The sequence below is a fragment of the Capsella rubella genome, unplaced genomic scaffold, assembly GCF_000375325.1.
Source record: "Capsella rubella cultivar Monte Gargano unplaced genomic scaffold, Caprub1_0 scaffold_3, whole genome shotgun sequence".
Lineage (NCBI taxonomy): Eukaryota > Viridiplantae > Streptophyta > Magnoliopsida > Brassicales > Brassicaceae > Capsella > Capsella rubella.
The window spans coordinates 3,392,276-3,413,919 of NW_006238921.1; the positions used below are offsets into that span (position 1 = coordinate 3,392,276).

The 21,644-nt window shown below is 38.4% G+C and overlaps 5 protein-coding genes across 5 annotated transcripts; 1 reads left to right on the forward strand and 4 right to left on the reverse strand.

Moving 5' to 3' along the window:
- Positions 1-388: 388 nt before the first annotated feature.
- LOC17893130 (calcium-dependent protein kinase 2) lies at positions 389-3,960 on the reverse strand. Its single transcript, XM_023786245.1, has 7 exons — positions 2,224-3,960; positions 1,991-2,134; positions 1,753-1,905; positions 1,522-1,637; positions 1,265-1,432; positions 889-1,113; positions 389-685 (listed from the first exon to the last, which is right to left on the reverse strand). The coding sequence occupies exons 1-7, from the start codon at positions 3,365-3,367 to the stop codon at positions 572-574; spliced, it is 2,064 nt and encodes a 687-aa protein (XP_023642013.1). The 5' UTR covers positions 3,368-3,960; the 3' UTR covers positions 389-571.
- Positions 3,961-4,097: 137 nt separating this feature from the next.
- Positions 4,098-6,683, reverse strand: LOC17891794 (ABC transporter I family member 6, chloroplastic). The gene is made up of 6 exons (XM_006298017.2): positions 6,232-6,683; positions 5,900-5,950; positions 5,525-5,746; positions 5,257-5,379; positions 4,580-4,756; positions 4,098-4,454 (listed from the first exon to the last, which is right to left on the reverse strand). The coding sequence occupies exons 1-6, from the start codon at positions 6,589-6,591 to the stop codon at positions 4,371-4,373; spliced, it is 1,017 nt and encodes a 338-aa protein (XP_006298079.1). The 5' UTR covers positions 6,592-6,683; the 3' UTR covers positions 4,098-4,370.
- Positions 6,684-7,100: 417 nt separating this feature from the next.
- On the forward strand, positions 7,101-8,744 carry LOC17893199 (trichohyalin). Its single transcript, XM_006299126.2, has 2 exons — positions 7,101-7,239; positions 7,320-8,744. Exons 1-2 carry the CDS (start codon positions 7,101-7,103, stop codon positions 8,711-8,713), a joined length of 1,533 nt encoding a protein of 510 aa, XP_006299188.1. The 3' UTR covers positions 8,714-8,744.
- Positions 8,745-8,806: 62 nt separating this feature from the next.
- LOC17891500 (DNA gyrase subunit A, chloroplastic/mitochondrial) lies at positions 8,807-15,993 on the reverse strand. Its single transcript, XM_006296618.2, has 27 exons — positions 15,449-15,993; positions 15,284-15,353; positions 15,121-15,186; positions 14,875-14,976; positions 14,610-14,654; positions 14,436-14,534; positions 14,208-14,294; positions 14,007-14,077; positions 13,430-13,538; positions 13,241-13,303; positions 13,015-13,080; positions 12,825-12,913; positions 12,239-12,287; positions 12,053-12,139; positions 11,857-11,950; positions 11,453-11,523; positions 11,276-11,365; positions 10,821-10,946; positions 10,575-10,732; positions 10,395-10,476; positions 10,121-10,285; positions 9,940-10,041; positions 9,725-9,861; positions 9,501-9,618; positions 9,373-9,427; positions 9,184-9,283; positions 8,807-9,099 (listed from the first exon to the last, which is right to left on the reverse strand). The coding sequence occupies exons 1-27, from the start codon at positions 15,871-15,873 to the stop codon at positions 8,973-8,975; spliced, it is 2,853 nt and encodes a 950-aa protein (XP_006296680.1). The 5' UTR covers positions 15,874-15,993; the 3' UTR covers positions 8,807-8,972.
- A 280-nt stretch (positions 15,994-16,273) lies between these two features.
- LOC17892409 (galacturonokinase) lies at positions 16,274-20,642 on the reverse strand. Its single transcript, XM_006297685.2, has 14 exons — positions 20,510-20,642; positions 20,082-20,195; positions 19,917-19,988; positions 19,454-19,497; positions 18,961-19,105; positions 18,661-18,726; positions 18,407-18,486; positions 18,203-18,302; positions 17,668-17,819; positions 17,465-17,505; positions 17,342-17,370; positions 17,173-17,242; positions 16,967-17,056; positions 16,274-16,805 (listed from the first exon to the last, which is right to left on the reverse strand). The coding sequence occupies exons 1-14, from the start codon at positions 20,531-20,533 to the stop codon at positions 16,558-16,560; spliced, it is 1,275 nt and encodes a 424-aa protein (XP_006297747.1). The 5' UTR covers positions 20,534-20,642; the 3' UTR covers positions 16,274-16,557.
- Between the last annotated feature and the right edge of the window lie 1,002 nt (positions 20,643-21,644).

The window sequence follows — 21,644 nt, forward strand, 5'->3', positions numbered from 1 at the left end:
AAACTAGAGGAGCGTAAAGCAACGCACCTAAGAAAGGGTATATTCGTCTTTGTAATAAAGAAACGCTAGCGATAGCGACCGTCACGTAAAGCAAGGACACAGACCATCTTTACCCGTGAGATGGAACTCATATGACGGTTAAGATTTAGCGTTTGACAATATACTCGAGTCACGCTTAAATATCTCCAATAGAAACGGTGATACATAGTGGGCTGGGCTTTAGAGGTGAATCAGGCCCCACAACCACTCGCGGGAGGAAATAAAAAAATCTCAGACTTTAGTGAAAATAAAAAAACTTCACCTCGGTTAATACGAAGGATTCTCTCAGACTCAGTACCTGAACTGTACTTAAAAATTAAAAAATTGAAACATAATGGCCAGGCAGCAAAAAGTTTGCAGACAAAAACTATGTGTATATGCATAAAAGTACACAGTACAAAAACAGATTTTACCTAAACCAGTCTAACGACAAAACCTCATCAAAATGTTGAGAACAAAAAGAACACAATCATGAATCATCATCATTCATAGAAAACAATAGGAAGCTCTTCTTGTTCTAGCAATCTGAAAACTAATGTTTTAGAGATATGCTAATGCTGTTCTCTAAACCAATCTTCGCAGGTCCTCCCATTATGCTTCCTTTCTGCATCATTGCCACAAATTCGTTGTAGTCTATTCGCCCGTCCTGCAACAACGATTCCATGTTTTTTCAAAGTGTGTATAGCTTTGGTGAAAATTGTAATTTTCTACCATGCAAGATGTCCCAACATGTCTTATCAATGTGAATGTTAGGAACGATATCATGCGTTTATTAGTGGCTCATAATTGTTGAAAATATGTTGCCATTTCAGAATGAGATGGTAAGGTGTGAGAAAATGAGCTATTTACCTTGTCTTGGTCAACATCGCGCATCATTTCTTCTATGCGGGCATCTTCGACACCAAACTCCTCACAAGCTTGTTGAAGCTCATCTGGGGTGATAAAGCCGCTATCGTCCTTGTCAAAGTAGGAGAAGGCAGCAAACAAATGGTCCTCTCTCTCTATTTTGTTTAGATGCAATGTGGCGGCTATGAACTCTTTGTAGTCAATTGTTCCGCTATTATCCACATCAGCCTGAAATAGACGAAACAGACCAAACAAGATTATTGATCAGGCATTCTTACCACCAGAGCAGTTGAATCATTGAAGTTTGGAATTCCAAGTGAAGGATCTGAGCTAAAAGAAATCCACACAAAGGGATTAGTTTCCATCGATTAAGACTTACAGCTTGCATTAGATCAAGAATTTCTGACTCTTTGAGATTGGCACCAACTCGTTTTAGTCCTGCTTTCAGTTCTTCGAAAGTGATCTGACCACTATTGTCAGCGTCAATCATCTTGAACATTTCTTTCAAACCAGCTATTTCTTCTTCTGATAAGCTCTCAGCTATGACCTACAATAAGTTGAAATAGAGGTAACACTTGTTCCAACTTCTAAGTTTCTTTTCTTGGGATCGTATTTTGAATTAGAAAGACAACTTACTCTAAGAGCCATTTTCTTGAACTTGTTCATTGCAGAAAATTGCTTCATACGGCTCAAGACAGCAGAGTCCAGAGGTTTATCTGGAGCCACACCGTCAATTTGTACCCATGGATGACCTGTTCAGACACTAAACACCTTGAGAAGAAGCAACAATGAAGTTCGAATAAAGCACACTATTAAGTTCTGTGCTCAATATAATCAAGAAGTATGAATTAGGCTTAAATAACTTACATAAAACTTGATGTGCAGTTAGTCTTCGCTTGGGGTCACGAACAAGCATTTTCCTCACTAAATCTTTTGCGCTTTCAGAGATGCTTGGCCATGGATCAGATGAAAAGTCAAGATCTCCATGGAGGACCTGCTCGAAAATACCTTGTTCGGTTTCTGTATAGTTTATGAAAACAACATTTGCTTCAGAGCCTAACAAGAACAATAAGATGCATTTAATCTACAATGCAACCTCCCTTACCTGCCCAGAAAGGAGGAACCCCGCTTAACAAAATGTAAACAATCACACCAGCACTCCACACATCTGATTCAGGACCATAACGCTTTCTAAGAACTTCTGGAGCTACGTAATACGGACTACCAACAACATCTGTAAAAACCTCATCTGCAAAAGTGGAAGAGATAGAATTCAAAAATCAAACTTAGCTGTTGTAAACTGAAAGATCAAAGACAAAAGTTACAATGTTAGCAAACCTGGCTTAAAGAACATTGAGAGTCCAAAATCAATCGTCTTCAAGAGGGAATCTTCCTCTTTACTAACAAATAGAAAATTCTCGGGCTTGAGGTCTCGATGCATAACACCAAGAGAGTGACAAGCCTCTAGAACTCCAACAATAGTTCTCGCAAGCTCAGCAGCTTTCCTCTCTGTGTAATGTCCACGTTGAATGATCCTATCAAAAAGCTCCCCACCTGAACACAACTCCATCACAAGATGTACGGCGACAACATCCTCATAAGCTCCTTTAATGGAAATAACATTTGGATGACCAGCCAAGTGATGCATTATCTGAATCTCTCTCCTCACATCTTCAACGTCCTCATCAGTTAAAAGCTTCCTCTTGGAAATTGACTTGCACGCATACTCTTTTTCCGTACCTTTCTCAAGGCATAAAAACGTGGTCCCAAATTGCCCTTGTCCAAGTTTCCTTCCCAATGAATAGAACTCCTTAAAGTTTTCAGTTTTCCTTTGCAACACTGACTCAGTTCTAAGCCCTGCACTGGACACTCTCTTCATATGCTTAGAGTTTTTAGGTTCATGTTTAGCCTCTGAGTTGGATTCAGACTTTGTTTCTGGTATTGTCGCCTGTGGCTTGGATTCAGACTTTGTTTCTGGTATTGTCTCCTGTGGCTTGGATTCAGACTTTGTTTCTGGTATTGTCGCCTCTGGCTTGGATTCAGACTTTGTTTCTGGTATTGTCGCCTCTGGCTTGGATTCAGACTTTGTTTCTGGTATTGTCGCCTCTGTCTTGGATTCAGACTTGGTTTCTGGTTTTGTTGTCTCAGGGTGCACAAGAACATTCTGCTTGCTGTCAGGAAGAGCATTCTGTTTGCTTTCATCAGGAAGAACTATCTGCTTGGTTTCTTCAGGTTGGCTCTCTAGACCGGGTTTCGATAAGGTTTCGGGACTGGTCCTTGGGTTTGGCATTGTGATCGGCTCAGGGGGCTTATTCTGGACTTGATCAGGAACTGGTTCTGAAGCTGCTTCTTTGGCAACTTCCTTATTACCATGGGAAGAAGAAGCTTGCTCAGCTCCAAGCCGTGGTCGCCACATTGCAGCCGAAACAGTTTGCAAGAAACCATTGCCAGTAATGTTTGGTCCTACGCAAGCATTACCCATCAAAATATCTCTCTACTTTAACTCCAGGATCGCATCAAGCTTTCCACATCAAGATCTGATCAACAGAACACAAATTTGATCTGATCTGATCGCATTCCTAATGATCATAGACACGATAAGTGAAAGTCAAATCTCTTATAATCTACCACTTGTTCTCTTCTTCTCCGACGATAATAGGATTGAGGCGATGATTTAAAACTTCGTATACAGATGGAACAAGCAAAAACCCCTACTCAGGTCATCCACATAAATACTACACAAGACAAAAATTCAAACGAGCCCAGAACAGAGAAAAGATGCAAATGAAACGAAGACAATGAAAATTATCTGAAAACAAAGAGATCGATCTGGGATGGAAAAGAAAAGAAGAATGTTTTGGTTTGGTCGGAAAAAATGAGCGGGGAAAAATCGAGGGATGGCTTGTTAGCACTACATTTGCATAAAACCTCAGAAAGGTGTAATCTTGTTTGATAAGTCAATTCTGGAGAAGATGAAGATGATGAAGGAGATGATTAGTCGAGTTTGAAAAACGCGTTTGCGTTTAATTATAAACGAATTTTGCCTTCTCCTTTTCTTTAATTGATGTGTATCTTTTTTTTCTAATTCCCCCACTTCGTTCCAGCATCAGCAGGCTATAGAATAATCAAAGTAAATTTTATTTTGTCAAATCTCTCTAGTAGTGGAACCAAGTTTAATTGATTTGACTCATTTAAACTCTAGGTTCACAGCATAATTTAGAACATAGTGGATTATTAACTGAATTTATAGTTTGTTAGTTACAAGAAAAAAAAAAGGTATGTAAGAACTGTTCAGAACAAAACGGATACCCAATGAAGTAGTTTCTCATGCAAACCAATGATGCCAAAAAAAACCTCCGGGTCAAAGATTGTAGTGAAATTTTTGATTTTCCAATCATCAGCTTTTAGCTCCCATCGTCTCTGACCCATATATATAGCCATGGTCTCTCAAAGAAGGAAGACAGATTATGAATGATCTGCGATAACTAACCGGATATCGCTTTGTAGCCTTCCTTTTCCAGTAATTTAGCCAAGGTGTTGTCTCCGGTTTTTATGATTCTTCCATTCTCCTGAAACCGAGCAGCATACATTAACCACCAATAAGAAAAAAAACAAAAACGAAGTAAATCTCGGGTTTTGGGTCATAGAAACCGAGCCAATATGATCTGTGGACCCAGGAGGAAACAATACTCACCATGATGTGTATGAGAGTTGGTTTGATGTAGTCAAGTAGGCGTTGATAGTGGGTTATCATCAAAACAGAGTTTTTTGGTGTCAAAAGTCCATTCACCGCCTTTGCCACATCCTGAAGAGCATCAACATCCAACCCCGAATCAATCTCGTCCAGTATAGCCAACTCGGCTCCAAGGACCTGCAAGGACAGGAAATACATTACCAAATCTTTGCATTAGTGTACTTTTAATACCGCTTTCTATGAATAAATCAAATAAGACGACTGTGCTCATGCTATCGATAAACAAGAAATACCCACTCCTTGGGAGGCAGAACACTATAGCATGACATTCTTATGCTAAAGCACATTAAATACATAATACAAGCTCCAGATAAGGAAAGGTCTCCATTGCTAGCAGTTGCAGATATTTCAAGAACAAGGAAATATAAGGAGATAGGGAGATATATAATATGCCAGATCCTTTCAGCTAAACAGAAGTCAACTACTTTTAATAGAATACTATTTGCTACAGCAACTTCCTTTTTTGTTTATGAAAACAAACTGTACCTGATTAAGCAAGTCTACCCAAATATCTTAAATCCCTAATTATTAGATTTGCCGTTTTAACATGAGTATGGTAGAAGCATGTGGTGCTTGCTTGTTGCAACTGAGAAACAAGGGAAAAATGGAAGCAATACCGCTAACTGTAGAATCTCGTTGCGTTTCCTTTCACCGCCACTAAATCCTTCATTGACATTTCTGTTGAGAAAATCGGTCTTCATATTCACAACTTCAAGTTTTGACACTAAGTGGCTGTAGAACTGCATGAGCAATGAGATATCAGTCAGAACTAAGACAGAAGATAGGCAAATATACAGTTTTGCAATGGGGACCAATTGGCATAGTCGCACACAACAAGTAAGAACAATGCAAACTAAATCCAAAACCTCTAATTAGGCAAAGCACCTGGATTGGATCAAGCTCTGGCTGACCGAGCTTTCTTTTACGGGCATTGAATGCCATATTCAAGAAATCCATATTGCTAACACCAGGGATCTCAACTGGAGACTGGAAACTCATGAAGAGACCAGCAAGAGATCTTTCCTCTGGTTCCATATCAAGTAGATTCTGCCCTTTAAACACAATACTCCCTCCAGTCACTTCATAATCAGGATGGCCAACAAGAACCTACATTAAAAAAAAAGGCTCACTGTAAAAGAAACAGGAGGAGAACAAGACTATGCAGCACAGAGGATTATCCTGAGATACAAAGATAAAACCACTGCGTGAACCTATGTGTTGGTTAGCAACCTAAAGGTTCAAAACAAGTAACAAAATCACCTTGGAAAATGTGCTCTTCCCTGAACCGTTCTTCCCCATCACTGCGTGAACCTATGAGTTGGTTAGCAACCATGAAAGAAGCCATAGATTACAATCAGCAGAAATACAAATAATCCACACAAACAAAATTGTTCAAGCTCCTCGAGAAAAAAATCAAATATTCTAACATAAGACCAATCTAAAACGTCGAATTTCACAATTTCAATCGATTCTCAACTCATTATTTCTGACAAAAATTTCAAACTCAAACATTCTCATATGATGTGACACCATAGGAAAGCTTTCTGGTAATTAAATTTCAAGTCATAAAACCTCAGTCAAAAGATACGCACCTCTCCTTCGTAGACCACCAAATTGACGCCTTTTAGTATCTCTTGCCTCGATTCAGCAATCACAGCTCTCAAATCCTTAACCTCAAGCAACGGGATCCTGCCTCCGTCATTGCGATCTTCCACCAGCGAATCCGAATCGACGGCTGAGGATACGGAAGACGCGGCAGTGGTTACTTCACGGCGGGTGGTTCTCAGGGTTGGAGCAGCGGCGGCGGAATTAGCTCGGAGATTGCAGAAGAGAACACGAGAGGGTGAAGTTCCAAACCGAACTCGTTGAGCAGGAGGAGGAGGAGAAGAAATAGTTGGAACGAATTGAGCAATAGAGTAAGCGTGACGGAGCTGTAGATTAACGCCGGCCATGGAGAAAGAGAGAAATTGCGGCGGAAGACGACGGAGGTTATCCGGTGAGTGATGGAGTATGGTGTAGTTAGGTCCAGGGAATCTTAATTTCACGTGTTCAATGCCACGTTGTATACAGTATATACAAATAGGCTACTAGCTTTTTAAAAGAAAAATAAATAAAGGATATAAAACGACGTCACTTTGTGTTGGTACGCATCTTTTTTTTTTTTTTTTGGTACGCATCTTCTTCAACCTTAAAAAGCTTCTTTCCTTGAAGTACAAGAAAGTGAGAAACCATTTACATATGATGATATGAGAGACCTTGGGATGAAGAAACAGACAAATTCAATACCCTAAAGCAATTCTAAACCCAAACCCTAATCTCAAAACCTCCCATTGCTTTCTAACTACATCTTATATAAAACATTCAAACACTTGTTTCTATGTTTCATAGTCCGTTTGATTAACTTAATTTCAAAAAGAACTTTTCAGTATTTTTTTTTTTTTCCTGAAAAAGTAATAGTGATATGGCGGCGATGTTCAGGAGACCAAAACCGGGCGGTGGTAGTCACCCGCCACCGCTGGCTCCGACTGTGAGCAGTTTCAAACCGAGAGCTCAATGGACTAACTCCGGATCTTCCATTTTCCTCTACGTCAACCTTCCTGGTCTTTTTTCTCTTCTTTCTTTCTTGAGTTCAATTTTAAACTGAAGCAATCTTTATGAGTTTATTGTGTGGAATGGACAGGGTTTTATAGGGATCAAATATCAATAAAGATGGATGTGAGGACGAGGACTGTCCAGATTCAAGGCCAGCGACCGCTCTCTACGCAGACTAAGGCTCGTTTCAATGAAGCTTACCGTGTCCCTGAGTCCTGTGACATGAGTAAATTGAGCACAAGCTTCTCACATGGACTCTTGACGATCGAGTTTCAAGCGATCGTGGAAGGTGTCCAAGATCAGGGGAAGATTGGACAGAGGTCTAATCAGGAGAAAAGTGGTCCTAATGGGAGTACCTTGGGACGAAAGAAACCTTTGATCGAGGAGAAACAAGTGGGAACAAGCGAAGAGAAACCTGCTCCAACGTTGAATAAAGAAGAACCGAAAACGTATAAATCAGTGGTTGAGGGTAAAAGAACGGTGCCAACTGGAAATGTAGAGAAGTCTGAACCGAAAGTAAAAGCAGGAGAAGCGATCCCTAAAGTAAGGGGCAAGGAGAGCGCGAAAGAAGCGAAGGTGGTTGAGAGAAAGGGGGCTACTCAAATGAGTCAGCAAAAGACTGGACAGAAGTTGAAGGAGGAAGAGGCTAGAAGTACACCGACCCTTGGTGGTAGCTTGAAACTCAAGGAACGTGCGAAAGAAGAGAAGGTGGTTGAGAGAAAGGAAGCTCCTCAAATAGGTCAGCAGAAGATTGGACAGAAAGTGAAGGAAGAAGAGGCTAAACGTTCACCAGCCCTTGGTGCTAGTAGCATAAAAGCCAAGGTACGTGCGATAGAAGAGAAAGCAAGTGAGGGGAAGAAAGATGCTGATATAAGTCAGAATAAGACTGGGCAAATGGTGAAGGAGAAAGAGATTATCAGTAGATCACCGGCAGTTGATACTGGCTTGAAACCTAAGGTACATGCTAATCTTGTTGGACAAAAGGGAGATGGTGAAATAGGTCAGAAGCTGAAAGAGGAAGGAAATATTAAACTGGGCCAAAAGGAACAGGAGAAATACACAAAACCAGTTGTTGGTGATGAGGCAAGAAGAACAGAGAAGATGAATCAAGCAGAGTCTCAGCTAAAAACGAAAGAAAGAGATGAAAGAACTGAGCTGGATGCTGACGATGGCTTGAGAAACAATCAGGATGAGAAAAAGGAAATAGTTGGAGACATGGTAAGTGAAGGAGAGATCCAAGAGAGAGTGGAGCAAAAGAAGATAGGGGAAACCAGTTTAGCCAAATATACAGGAGAACATGAGGATAACGCTGGACAGACCAAGAACAGCATGGACTCTCTTCCTGCAGCAGGAGGAAACGGAAAAGGTGAAGAAGACACCCGGACATATGACGTATCTTTAGTTAATGTCGGCGCAGCTGCTCTTGTGATTATGGGCTTTGGTGCTTATGTATTTGTACCACTTGTAAAATATTTCTCTTGATTTTGTTAACAACAAAATAAAAGTGGGTGATAACAACACTATTTGGCATAACCAGAGTTATTTTTTCAACTTTCTGAAAAAGATATTTAACCGAAGAAAATGTTAGGTAGATTAATGTTAATAACTAACTTCGATCATGGTTTTCTCTTCTCGTAGTAACATAGGAAAACAAAAAGACTAAGAGTTGACCAAACGCACATAGACGCTATGTACTGAACTGATCATGGTCACAAAACTGGTTGATTTGGGATTGTAAAATTTACAGGCTAACGGCTTCTATGGTTTCAGTACTTGGAATTTCCTCTGTTTCTTCTTCATCTGCTGCAGAAATCAGAGAAGCAGATTGGATCTTTCCGGCATGATCTAGCCGCATAAGAATCACTCCCCTGAGAAATTAACAATCAAATAAATGAGAAAACATCTGCATAAACACTAGGAAAGTCTGTCAAATGAAGGGCATAAACATATACCGTGCTCTGCGAGATTGAATGGAGATATCCCTGACTTTGATCCGGTTCACAGTTCCACTTTGACTCACCAAAACTACTTGCTCATCGCTCTCTCCATCCTCTGCAAGAAAACCCTTTGGTGAGATTCTACATAACACAGCAATCACAGAACATATAAATCCTTATTTCTGGAAGAGTGTATATATTTACCTGCTAAGGAGTAACCAACCACGAAAACAGCAGCCAAACGATCATCTTCCGCAAACTGAAAAGTTGAGATGAAAGGAAAAAATAAACAAACAAACCTTAAAAAAAGATGATAATAATCCAGATCATACCTTGTATCCAAGTAAACCAACTCTGTTCAACCGCGAACGCCGGAAGCTACTCAGAGGAACACGTTTTCCATAACCATTCTCACAGACGAATAATAGCCATGGACCAGTGGATTGTTTCCTGCATTTGTTTTGAGTTAACAAAGTAAAGAAGATAGTAAAACATTAACTAAGTGATGAGAAGTTTCCAAAAAATATTTCAGCAGATAGAACTTAAGAAAAATTACACAGTTGAAATATCTTCCGACTTCTCTTCCATATCTTTCCGCAGAGAGGAAGGTATGATGTCCATGCTCGCCATCTTATCCTCTTTCTTAAGTCTCATGGCAGTCACTCCTTTTGTATTTCTGCTCAGTGTACGAACCTAATAAACAACAGCCATCAGAGTTTGCTCATGTAACAAAACCTTTACTCGATAAAGTAATCAAGAAACACAACTTACACCGTCACATGTACTCAAGACGACCATTCCGTTTTGGGACGCCATGGCCACAAGATCATCGCTTGAGCAACAACGAACCCATTTCAGTTCATCACCAGAATTCTAAAGACAAGTAATTTTGTTAGAATAACCATGTTAGGAAGACTGTAACCAAAATCAAACAAGAGAAAAAGGGACAAACCAATTGAATTGCTATGATTCCAGTTGAGCGTATGCCTGAAAATAGTTTCAAAGATACTTTCTTGATGCAGCCATTCACTGTAAGCATCAGGAGATAGCGATCTTCAGCAAATTCGCTAACCGGAACGATGGAAGTTACTCTTTCACCTTCCGACATGGATAATATCTGTTTCCACAAGTCACATGAATACAGTGAAACATTACCCTTTCAGAGATTTGTAATATTTTCTCGCCGTAGCAGAAAGAAAACATATATACACAGACTTGTAGATTACCTGAACCAAAGGTGTGCCCGCTGCATTGCGTGAGCATTCTGGAATTTTATACGCACGGGTCGAGTAAACTATGCCCCGGTCGCTGAATTAGAACAATTATAAGCAATGAATTACACAACAAGGCAGAAAATCAAAATCCATGTGTGTGGCAAACAATAAGGCGATTTCCGTTAAACATACCTGAAGAAGAGGACATGGTCATGTGCATGACACACAAGAAAATCAGACATTGCATCATCAACTCTCAGTTTCCCAACAGATTTGCCAATGGTTCCACGATGCTGAAGATTGAATGTATCAGGCTTCATCCTCTTCACATAACCCTTTTCGCTGATTGCCTATAATCATCCAGAAATCAGGAGTTACGAAACACACAACAAATTTTTCAGCGTTGAGAAACTTTCTAGGTTTAAGTATGCAACATACCATCAGCATCTCTTCATTTGGAATAACATCTATATCTTCCAGATCACCACTGTCAGAATCCTCCAACATTGAACGCCTGGGACTTGAGAATCTGTCCTTCAGCTCTATTGCTTCTTGTTCGATTAACTAAAGAAAACGAATGGAAGAAAGTAATAAGTAACATGAAAATGGAGTAAACGAAACAAAGAACCATGTTTTGGTAATGAATCAGCAAGTTCCCTGACAATGGCCTAGAACAGCAACATATACATACAATAAGTAAAGCACCAAATACTGTTTCTTGAGAAAGCAGAGGGTTCCATTTTAGCTAAAAAAGAAATGGAAGAAGCATTAAAACATTTGACCAAATCGCCATACATGGACCGGAGTTTGAACCTCAGTGGACGCGAACAATCAGTATTACAAATCTTCAGCCAAAAGTACAGTAATAGATAACTAAAAAGCAAGTATGTCACCTTTAAGATATTTGTTCGGGTCGATAATAGCTGCTCCAACTTTGTAATTTGCTCTGTCAGTGAACTACTCTCATCAGTAAACTTTTTCCGCTGCATACATATGAATAGAGAATCTAGTTAGAACATTTTCAAGCTTACAAGTTTCATAAAATGAACTTAGCGAGAATAAGAAAGCACCTCAAGAGCAGTTAGCCTTCGAAGACTTATCTCCAGAATAGCATCAGCTTGTTTCTCAGAAAGACCATATTCTACATACGTAGATGTTTGAATATGTTAATTTTAATCTACGGTACCTTCCCTTACAATAGAGACTTTAAGAAAAAGAAATCCCTAATCTTTGTCATAAACGTCAAATCTTACAATGTACGAGACTCCAGCACTTTCAGATAAAAAGATAAGAAAGTATATATACTTAGTCTATCAGTCCACCTAAGAAAAATTGGATCTAGTTTACTTTTCTCACTGTTACTTTTCAACTCCCAGTACTCGCTCACTTTTCAGAACTTTGTTAACACATCAACCTATCATGTGCAGTCCAAGAGTGTCAAACAGAAATATTGTCAAAGTGAAACACAGCTCACCACTTTGTAAAGCAGTGGCAGCAGACGAATGACTTGTGGCGTTTTTGATGAGCTGAATTACTTTATCCATATTGTCAAGTCCAACTACAATACCCTAAGCATATATACAGTGAAGATATTAGAAGAAAAGCTTCACATAGTGAGAATAGTTGTCTTCATGCGCTGATTTAAGAAAGTCAAACATTTATAAACACACCTCAATAATATGCTTTCGCTGTTGAGCATGCGAAAGCTTGAACCTTGCACGCCTTTCGACAACAGAACATCTGAAATCGATAAAGGCCTACACACAAGCAACCAACAGAAAGTAATCAATAATTTACTATTCTATTACTCCTTGTGGGTTATGTAGATAAATGAAATTACAAAGACAAGTAGTTACCTGAAGCAATTCTTTCAAACCCATTAGCTTGGGTTCTCCGTCACAGATACTGTAAAACACGTAATATCACAATTCAGTTACGATCAAGAAAAACACACATATGTGATCCCCAATATATCTACAAGCTTTACATACTCAGTAGAAGATTTCCAACGAGTCATCCTGGGAAACCCCCCAAGTTTCTTTTTATATGCTTATTTTCTATCAAGAAATACAGAAATTACTATCAAACACCCTATTCCATGCCCACCCATATGCCTTTCGGTTAATCTCATTACTGAGATATAAGACAAGCTGTGGTTTATGCATTCAGCTACATCCATCTTACATTTCTCCCAACTCTTACTTTTATTACAGAAGGACGAGAAGTAACTAAAATCAAAACTATGTTTTCGAGAAGGGATACTTATTAGTATTCCAAAAAATTTGCCGAACTGAAAGACTTCGTTGTTCATTTTTTTTACACAAACCGCACTAGTTTCTCTAGATAACAAATGTGGATTTTATTATCTGTTTCTTCCACAATTATGATGTCTTGGGTTAGACACAACAACAGAAAATAAAATTGTACTTCAAAGCAACTCACCCCACCATGTTGCAGCTGAAGCTTGATTGAAGGGCAGTATGCCGGTAAAGATTATTTAGCACAAGCGCAGGATCCCCTCCTCGTTTGAGCTACATAGAAGTAATGGAATATTATTGCAAAATCATTACCTTCCAATACGAGAATTTACAGCAGACTAATACATCTAAGTGCAGAAAAAGCCATGTAATACCTCAATAACCACACGCATCCCATTACGATCACTCTCGTCACGAATGTCACTTATGCCCTCTAGCGTCTGAAATTAACATACACCTAACATCAATAAAATGAAAAAGAAATTTTGCAAGCATCTAAGGAAAGTGAAATACTAGAACTGTACCACACCTGTGAATAAAATAAGTACATATTGGTAAGTGAAGCAAAATAAGCATTAGATGTTGCAAGTTTAGTTGTACCTTATTTTCAACAAGCTCGGCAATCTTCTGGACAAGAGTAGCTTTGTTTGTCTGGTAAGGAATCTGCAATAAATTCACACTAAAGGCATTATTCAACTGCTTTTTACCATCATGATACAGCTAATAAACCTTTTTGAAAGCCTCCTCCTTGGAGATCTGTACATTAATCTGAAAAAGTAAATTGACTACCTCTGTGATAATAACTGCGTTCCGCTTTGTTTTTGGATCCAGCAGTTCAACTTCAGCTTTTCCTCTAACTACAACACGCCCTCGGCCAGTTCGGTAAGCATCCAAAACCCTTGAAAATGCATCCACACATTAGAGAATTATAAGGATCCAATATTACTACAGGAAATGGCATATGCCTACATACAAACTATTATTTTTCTTATAAAAGTATTCAACGAACTTGAAACTAAGTTTTTGAATGAGTTAATGTATTACACAGCATGTAAGCTTTCAAAACATAACAACTCACTTAATATCATCAGAAATACATGGTGACTGAAAAACTACATAAGACAGAGAAATAAAGGAAAACTATTTACGGGACCATCCTTTTCAATCATTTTGTAGGTCATAGATTTAAACGAAATAAAATGTTTCTCCATATCCATAATAAAAGTTTCAAACTTTAGAAGTGTGTACTTCTATTTGATCCAACAGATAGCATGTCAAGCTCATCCACGAGAAAATTACTAAATCAAGTGATGCCTACTCTAAAACAAAATAGCAAACAAGGAGAAACTGGAAAGCAAAGAGTTACCCTAAGTTTCCCATTATTATTCCTCCAGTTGGAAAGTCAGGTGCAGGCATGTATTCCAGCAGTTCTTGCAGCTGGCCAGACGAAGAAGAAATGGAAACATCATCTTATGAGTGGTCTACTTATAAAGCAGAGAAGTATTCACGTAAAAAAATACCCACAATATTGACAATCACAGAAAAACGAAGAGGAGATGACTCATACCGTTGCTTCTGGATTATGGATTAAAGCGCAAAGCACGTCTACTAACTCCCCAAGATTATGAGGGGGAATATTTGTTGCCATGCCAACCTAAAAAATGTGAAGTTATCAAGATTCAATTGCATATATATAGCTCATACAGCAGCGAAAAACATGTCATCAGATTAATTGAAGAAACCTAGAACAAAATAAATAAGGCATTCAGATTCAAGATTTGTTTGATTAATTTACCGCAATCCCAGAAGCTCCATTCAACAACAAAGCAGGTAGACGAGCAGGCAACACTGCTGGTTCCTTTTGTGAGTTATCAAAATTGGCCACAAAATCAACCTGTAAAAGCAAAAGAGATTAAGGACCATCTAGTTGACCATCGGTAAACTTGGCAATAAGTCACAGTAAGATTACCGTATCTTGGTCCAGATCAGACAATAATACTGCCTCTGCCAGTGGCTGTAGAACAAATAATTAAAATAAGCTGAAATACACTAATAAAAATCCATGTTCATCTGAAGACAACAGAAAAAGTGGGGCTGAGAGAAACACTATAGAGTATAGACAGCACAGATAAGAGATTAGGAAACAATTGAAACAAAAGGCTCGTCGAAAGAAAAAGTGAATTGCAGGGAAAACCATTATCAATTGAAGAAAAAGCAAGGTGAAAGGCACTCACATCAAGTCTGCATTCAGTGTACCGCATAGCTGCAGGAGGATCTGCATCTATTGAGCCAAAATTTCCATGGCCTTGGATAAGTGGACATCTCAAGGAGAAACTCTGCAAAGAACCAAGATGAAAAAATGAATGTAAGATAAAAACGTAACAACTTTGGGAAGAATCGAATCCTGCCTGAAAAGGGAAACATCATTTGAAGACTGAACTACATTACATGGAATGAGACATTCCTAGTAGCTTAATTACCTGAGCCATCCTAACAAGAGAATCATAAACCGCTGTATCTCCATGTGGGTGAAATTTACCAAGAACCTGAAAAATTACAGGAATACAGAAGCACAATCGTTCTTTAAATAAGGAACTTTAAGGAAATTGAAGGAGAGAACATTTCGAAAAATCACTACTTTACCTCTCCAACAACTCTTGCACATTTCTTGTATGGTTTTTTGGATGACATCCCCAATTCATGCATAGCAAAGCTGGAATAAAATTGAAGTTCAGAAACGAGCAAAATAACTGAATAAGCTTTTTAAAAAAAAAGTAAGTAGCTTCAAGTGGAACGAAGTCACTCAACAGAATTCTCCGATGTACTGGTTTCAGACCATCTCTAACATCAGGCAAAGCGCGTCCAAGCAAAACAGAGAGCGCATACGACATGTACGACTCAGTAGCTTCCTTATGAAGCTCAAAAGGCACAATACGAGAATCGTCTCCGGAAACCACCAAACCGCCATTGTTGGACCCAGACCCGTCCTTGAACTGCTCATCTGCGCGCTTAGCAGCACCGACAACGAATTTGCCGGAACGGGGAGTACGGGAGGAGAAAAAACGCGCGGTGGAGGGTTCAGTGCGGCGGAGACGGCATAATGGGTCGGTGAGGGGAAACCGGAAGAAGGAGCGGCGGAGGAGGGAGGAAGAGAGGCGGAGAGTGGAAGAGAGAGACATGAGAGAGTTAGGATTAGGGATTGATGCAGTGGAGTGGCATAATAATGGAGTCATACCCAAATGGGGTTTAGGGATTTTTACAAGTGATAAATGGATTAAAGTGCTAAAACCCTAGAGCCAGCCACACCGGAGGATTACTTCCCAGGCGCCAATTTCAAGACTTTGGCAAGGGGGGGCTTTCTGTCCGAACCAAAAACATCTATGTCATTTTTGTGATATAAGTACGTTTTATTTCAAAAAAAAAGATTTTTTTATAATAATATTCAACTACGTATGTATACTGTTCAATACTGTAGGTACAAATTAAATTCACCATATGTTGAAAGAAAAGGAAATTTTTATTCTCAACCACGGATTTTTGTTTTATTATTGAAAACACTAGAGACGATGAATTAGAAAACATTTTAGTTTTACTCTGAAGTTTGCGATTGTTCTATTTAGTCCAAAACGGTAGTAAAAAGAACAACCCCCCTTTTTTAATTCGAACTTCAAGAAGCAAAAGAAGAAGATGATTTACATTATGCATTGACAAAGCCTTTGCAACGAAAAAATGTATCATCATTTTTTACAAACTTTGCAAAACCCCTCATGATTAATCTCCAACCCAAGAGACCACAGGATTTCTCAGAGCAAATCAAACAGAGATGAACTGAACAAACAAGAGAATCAAGAGAGCATTAAGGGATAAAAATCTTAGTTTGAGTGGCATATCGAAAAGCACCAAGACTCCGGTTCTGATCAAAAAAGAACACGAGCAGCGTCACCTGCTTCACAGATGAGAACAGGTTTTCCTCCATTCAGATTCTTAGCAAACTCGGGTTGGGCCTTTTCATATTCATCCTTCACATATGCAGCAGCTGCCTCAGCTTTTTCTGCATCTACAAATGCCACACAACATCCCCTGAAACCTGCACCACTGAACCGAGCACCATATACACCAGGAGCCTTCAGGAGAATCTTGTATAGCTGAATCAGTGGCTCCGCACCTTCAACAAAACTCGCACAATTTAAAATCAAAATGATAAATCTAAGAGACAGAATAGAGAGAATCATGTCTGTCAAAGGAAGAACAAACAATAATGCTTGTGGTATGTTTTCACTTTAGGATATGTTGCATTTGGAAGAGAAGGAAAAAAAAATAGTGTACCGCATTCGTAATTCTCAATAGAACTCAAGCCGGATGCTGAAATTAGCTTTCCGAATTCTTCAAGATTACCTGAAGCCCAGGCTTCTCGTCCTGAAATATAAAAATCACATATCACAATCATTCAAACAAGTCCGTAAAGCATCCTAAAGAGATTAATGAATCATTTATGCGTAGAGATATTTCTATAAGAATTCAAGAGCATTTGCCTTTGATAACCCGCATGTTTTCCGAGAAATAATGCTCAGCTCTTCTAGCTAAAACCGGTTTTAGCTCATGCTGTAAAAACAAGTACGATTGTATTACATATAATAGAGGCCTGATAATGATATAGGTGGAACCAGCATTATTACAAGCGTAGGAATATTGTTTTCTTACCTTGTGAGCTTCGTACACCGCATGTTCAACTATTCAGAGGGGACAGTTACAGACATGGCAATAAAGAATAATCAGCATGCAACGAATAAGAGACATAAAGTTCACACTTAAAAGTTTTTTTACCATTGCACAAGGTAGGTTCTAGCTCACTGTTCCCACATGCACTGAGGAAAACACAAATCAAGAGAAAGTTGTTAGCCTTGTTGTAATGCAGAAATATAAGTATCAGAGAAATGGGCTTTGCACCATTTCCACTGAAGTTTAAATATATATAAAAAAAAAAGCGAATATGTAGATAAATGTGAATTACGCAGATTTGCACATACGTCAAAAGAACTTTTGCAGCCTCTTGACACTCAGAAACTCGCAGATTATATCCTGGGTTGGTGGTCAATGCCTGCCTCAAGCCTGAGAATGCTAACAATATCCTGAACGGTTTCTCCAGTTCAGGAGCCTGTACAAGCTTGTGGTTCATAGTCTGCATAACTCAAACAGTTTTTTCTGAGATGGCAGTTTCTGGGTGGATATTATGATAAGCAAGCAATATTCATGTATCCATATCTATGACTGGTTAGGAAGGATTGCTTTATGAGCCTCGTGATTCTAACCATTCATTTTCCTTTAGTAGGAACTCAGCACTGAAATACATAAAAACTGAAGCAAATGAAAAACTTAAACACTTATTTTCTCATCAAAGCATTGAGAACGATGTAGACTGATATTGAGTGAGTCAGAAGTTCAGTTTATAAATAATAAAAAAATAACTCAGCCATCCCAATGGAACTTGCTCTATAGAACAGTCTTCGTTTTACCACATAAGCAAGCTTCTTGCTTATTTAGCACAAATCAAGGAAAGTTTACCTTACAGTCCATGTATGTTAGACACCCATAACTGGAAAGCAAAATAGCTGATTGATCCAAAATTCCATTCCGCAGACCCAGATACCCATTCTCAATAAGTCTGCAGACACGAAATCAATCACATTTAAATCAACCAATTTGCAGCACTAATTGACAATGTTACAAAGAGCTTCTTGGTTACATTAGAGAGAAAACTGTATTTACCTGTCATATTCGATATTTTCTGTTGGGGATACAGTCAATTCGTTTGCATTCTCTAAAGCTAGCAGGTACGCCACACCAACCTGTCACATTTCTGGCGATCATAAAATAATATACAAGATTCATTTTCCAAATAATAAGAAGTAAACACCATTCCTCATATGCTAGAAGTGTTTAGTTACTAGTAACGAACAGGAAAACTTGTCTTTCCGGAGAAACTCCTGCTGTAAAAAAACTGGCAGTTTTTAGTTACTTACAGCAGCTGATGAGCTAAGGCCAGAACTATCTAGTCCATTTGAGCCACTGAGGTAACCAACAATGCCCTTCAAAGATCAAAACAATTGTTAGAAACAAATTAGTATACCTTTTATTTTAAGTACGATTATGTCAACTATCACGGGGAAGCATGGCCTAAAAGATCAGGTATGGCAACCAAAAAAGTGTAAATGTGGAACCCCAGAAGATCACACGGCAAATGTGCAGGCTAACCTCATATTCCCTTTATTGGTCAACCTTATCTATAGCAATAACTAGAAAACCAAATTAAAATGTGTTACCTGTTTGAGATTCTTTTTGCTGGTCTGTAACGCATAAACCGCTCCTCTGGCATAAGTTCCCCAGACGCTTTTTTCCTTTGATGGTGATGGGGTACTTGCATCATTCTTGCTTGTGTGGCCTATTGGGTGCTGGATTTCATCTACTCTATAATTTCAAAACCCCCAAAAAAATAACTATATTAGCATTATGCATAAAGATCTTTAATTCCCACCACCACAACGAGTCAAAATTGAAATGCACTGAAGAATATACAAATACCAATAGAAAAGCTAAAATGTTAAGAATGCATGAAACAGAAAGTAGAAAAATCATGCAAACTCAACACTGATACTTTGTTTCCCTTACAGCGCTAAGTGTCCTCAATTTCCAATTAATTCTATGGAAAGACTTTACTCAATATGTGGCTTAGTAACCAGCTATGATGTCTGACGATGGACAAAAAAGTTTGAAAACTCGAATGACGAGATGAGAGATTCTAAAACATATGCACACCTGAAACATACTTCTCCTTCAAATTGTGCAGAACGCAATTGGACCTGCATAAATATTAGAAAGAGAATAAATGGTACAAAGAGTTCAAGACTCGAGTGAAACACACAGACAGAAGGATCTTCCCCAACTCATAAATATAACTTAATCTCCAGCCTACATACCACATTCATTTTGAAAGTTTCCAATTCATTAATGCTATCTCAGGTCATGTAATGTCTAAAAAGAGACCAGGACACTATATTCTACACTACAAGAATCTCCATCTACTCTCAAACTGAACCAAGCCCAGAATACTGAATGCTAATTTAGGAGAATTGTTTCATACCATCAACGGTTGCTTATTTGTGCAAAAACTGAAGCAGGTCACGCATATGCATTTGATTGACAAGTTCACTAATAAGAAACGCGGAGGAATTCCTTACCAAAAAAAAAAAACATAAGAATTATCATAACTAAAACAAACCTTAGTATCGCCAGATGGAACAAAACCAAGAAGGATCCCTTTATTAATCGTCATAGCTGATACAGTTCCTCCCTGCAAATACCAAAGATGATCTAAATTTACAAGGAAAGTGAATGAATCAGATTGATGAAAACCGTGATAAAATCGCTATTATCACAAACCGACCTGGTGATCTATGTGAGCTCCTAAAGGACATATACGATACGGTGCGACCACCACTCGAACTTCTCCTTTATCTCTTCCAGTCATCTGTGACACGGCCTCTTTTATAGAAATCAACTGGAAAAATGAACGATCTCGTAGGATTAACACAAAATTCAGATTCCAAAATATCCAAAACACACAGAAAACAAAGACTCGCGGCGATTCACAGCATTATACATTTGAGCTCTACACACAAAAACTAAAATGGAATAATTGATCGATCAGATATCCGATTTGACACCCGCCGGGAAAATGTAGTACCAAGAGAGAATCATCTCAGTCGCGAAGCGGATAATATAGGCGTCGATTTTTACCAAACAAATCATGGACGATAACAAGCAGATTCTTGCGTAAACGGAAAAAAAAAGAAACAAAAAATGAAGATTAACCTCAGAATCCGTAGGCCAAGACATCGTCGCGAAGCTTTACTCCAGATGAAGATCTGAGAATGGTTAGATTGTCGTGTGAGTTGGGAGCTGGGTGGGAGAGACGAAGAAGCGGGGAGAGTGAGTGCGAGATGTGGGAGTGAGTAACCGTCGAAAGATAACGATGACCAAATAGGGTGTTGTTTGGTAACACGTCTAATTATATATCCTCTTGTTCTTGTTTGGTAAGCCTTCGTATTAAAAGGCTTTTGATTTACAATTATGCTAATTTCTACAGACTCCCTAATTACTCTGGTTTAACACTTTTAATTTTAACTTAACTCTCATTTACAGACCTCACCACCATCTTCTGCCTTCTGGTCGCATACATGAGATAAGATTATTTGATTATATAGTGGCTTAGCGGAAAGATTTAAATAAAAAGGTCAAATAAAATTTGTGCATATGTATATATGTCATTGCTCAAGAAACAAGGTTTGAAAAGTTATATTATCGAAGGAGGAGAAAAATATCTACCGACAATGTCAGGGGAAAACAAATGAATCGATCAATTCTATCAACGAGCTTCCAAATTTATATATTTTTGATAAATATATTCTTTGACAGCTATCAAAAATAATTTACTATCCAAACTCCAAAGTTGACAAGAGCTTTACATATTGAAATAATAGTACATTAATTATGTCTAACACCGGAATGCATATGTCAAATTATTATTTTTCATTAGTAACATTTATATAATTTTATAAATATTATTGATTGATTTGTTGACTTAAGAAAATTAATTTATTGCTTGTGGTAGACGTTCCTAACAATTATGGTCGAAAAAGATAACCACCATTGTTGAAAAATAAATGAAAAAAAGAACCAACAATATATTGAACCACAAATTAAAAGCATAACATAAACTTAATATACTTCCAAAATTCGTAAACAAGAAGATACAACTCGTTCAAAAAATCGAATCGCTAAATCGATTCCTATACACATTTTAAACCTAAACACCAAGAAATACAAACCGAAAATAATAAAAATAATAAATCCAACCACAAACATAGTGATATAGTGACCAATCTTAAACAAGAATGTTTCACGCCGACATGTTAATATATAAATTACACAAAACATGAGAAGCACT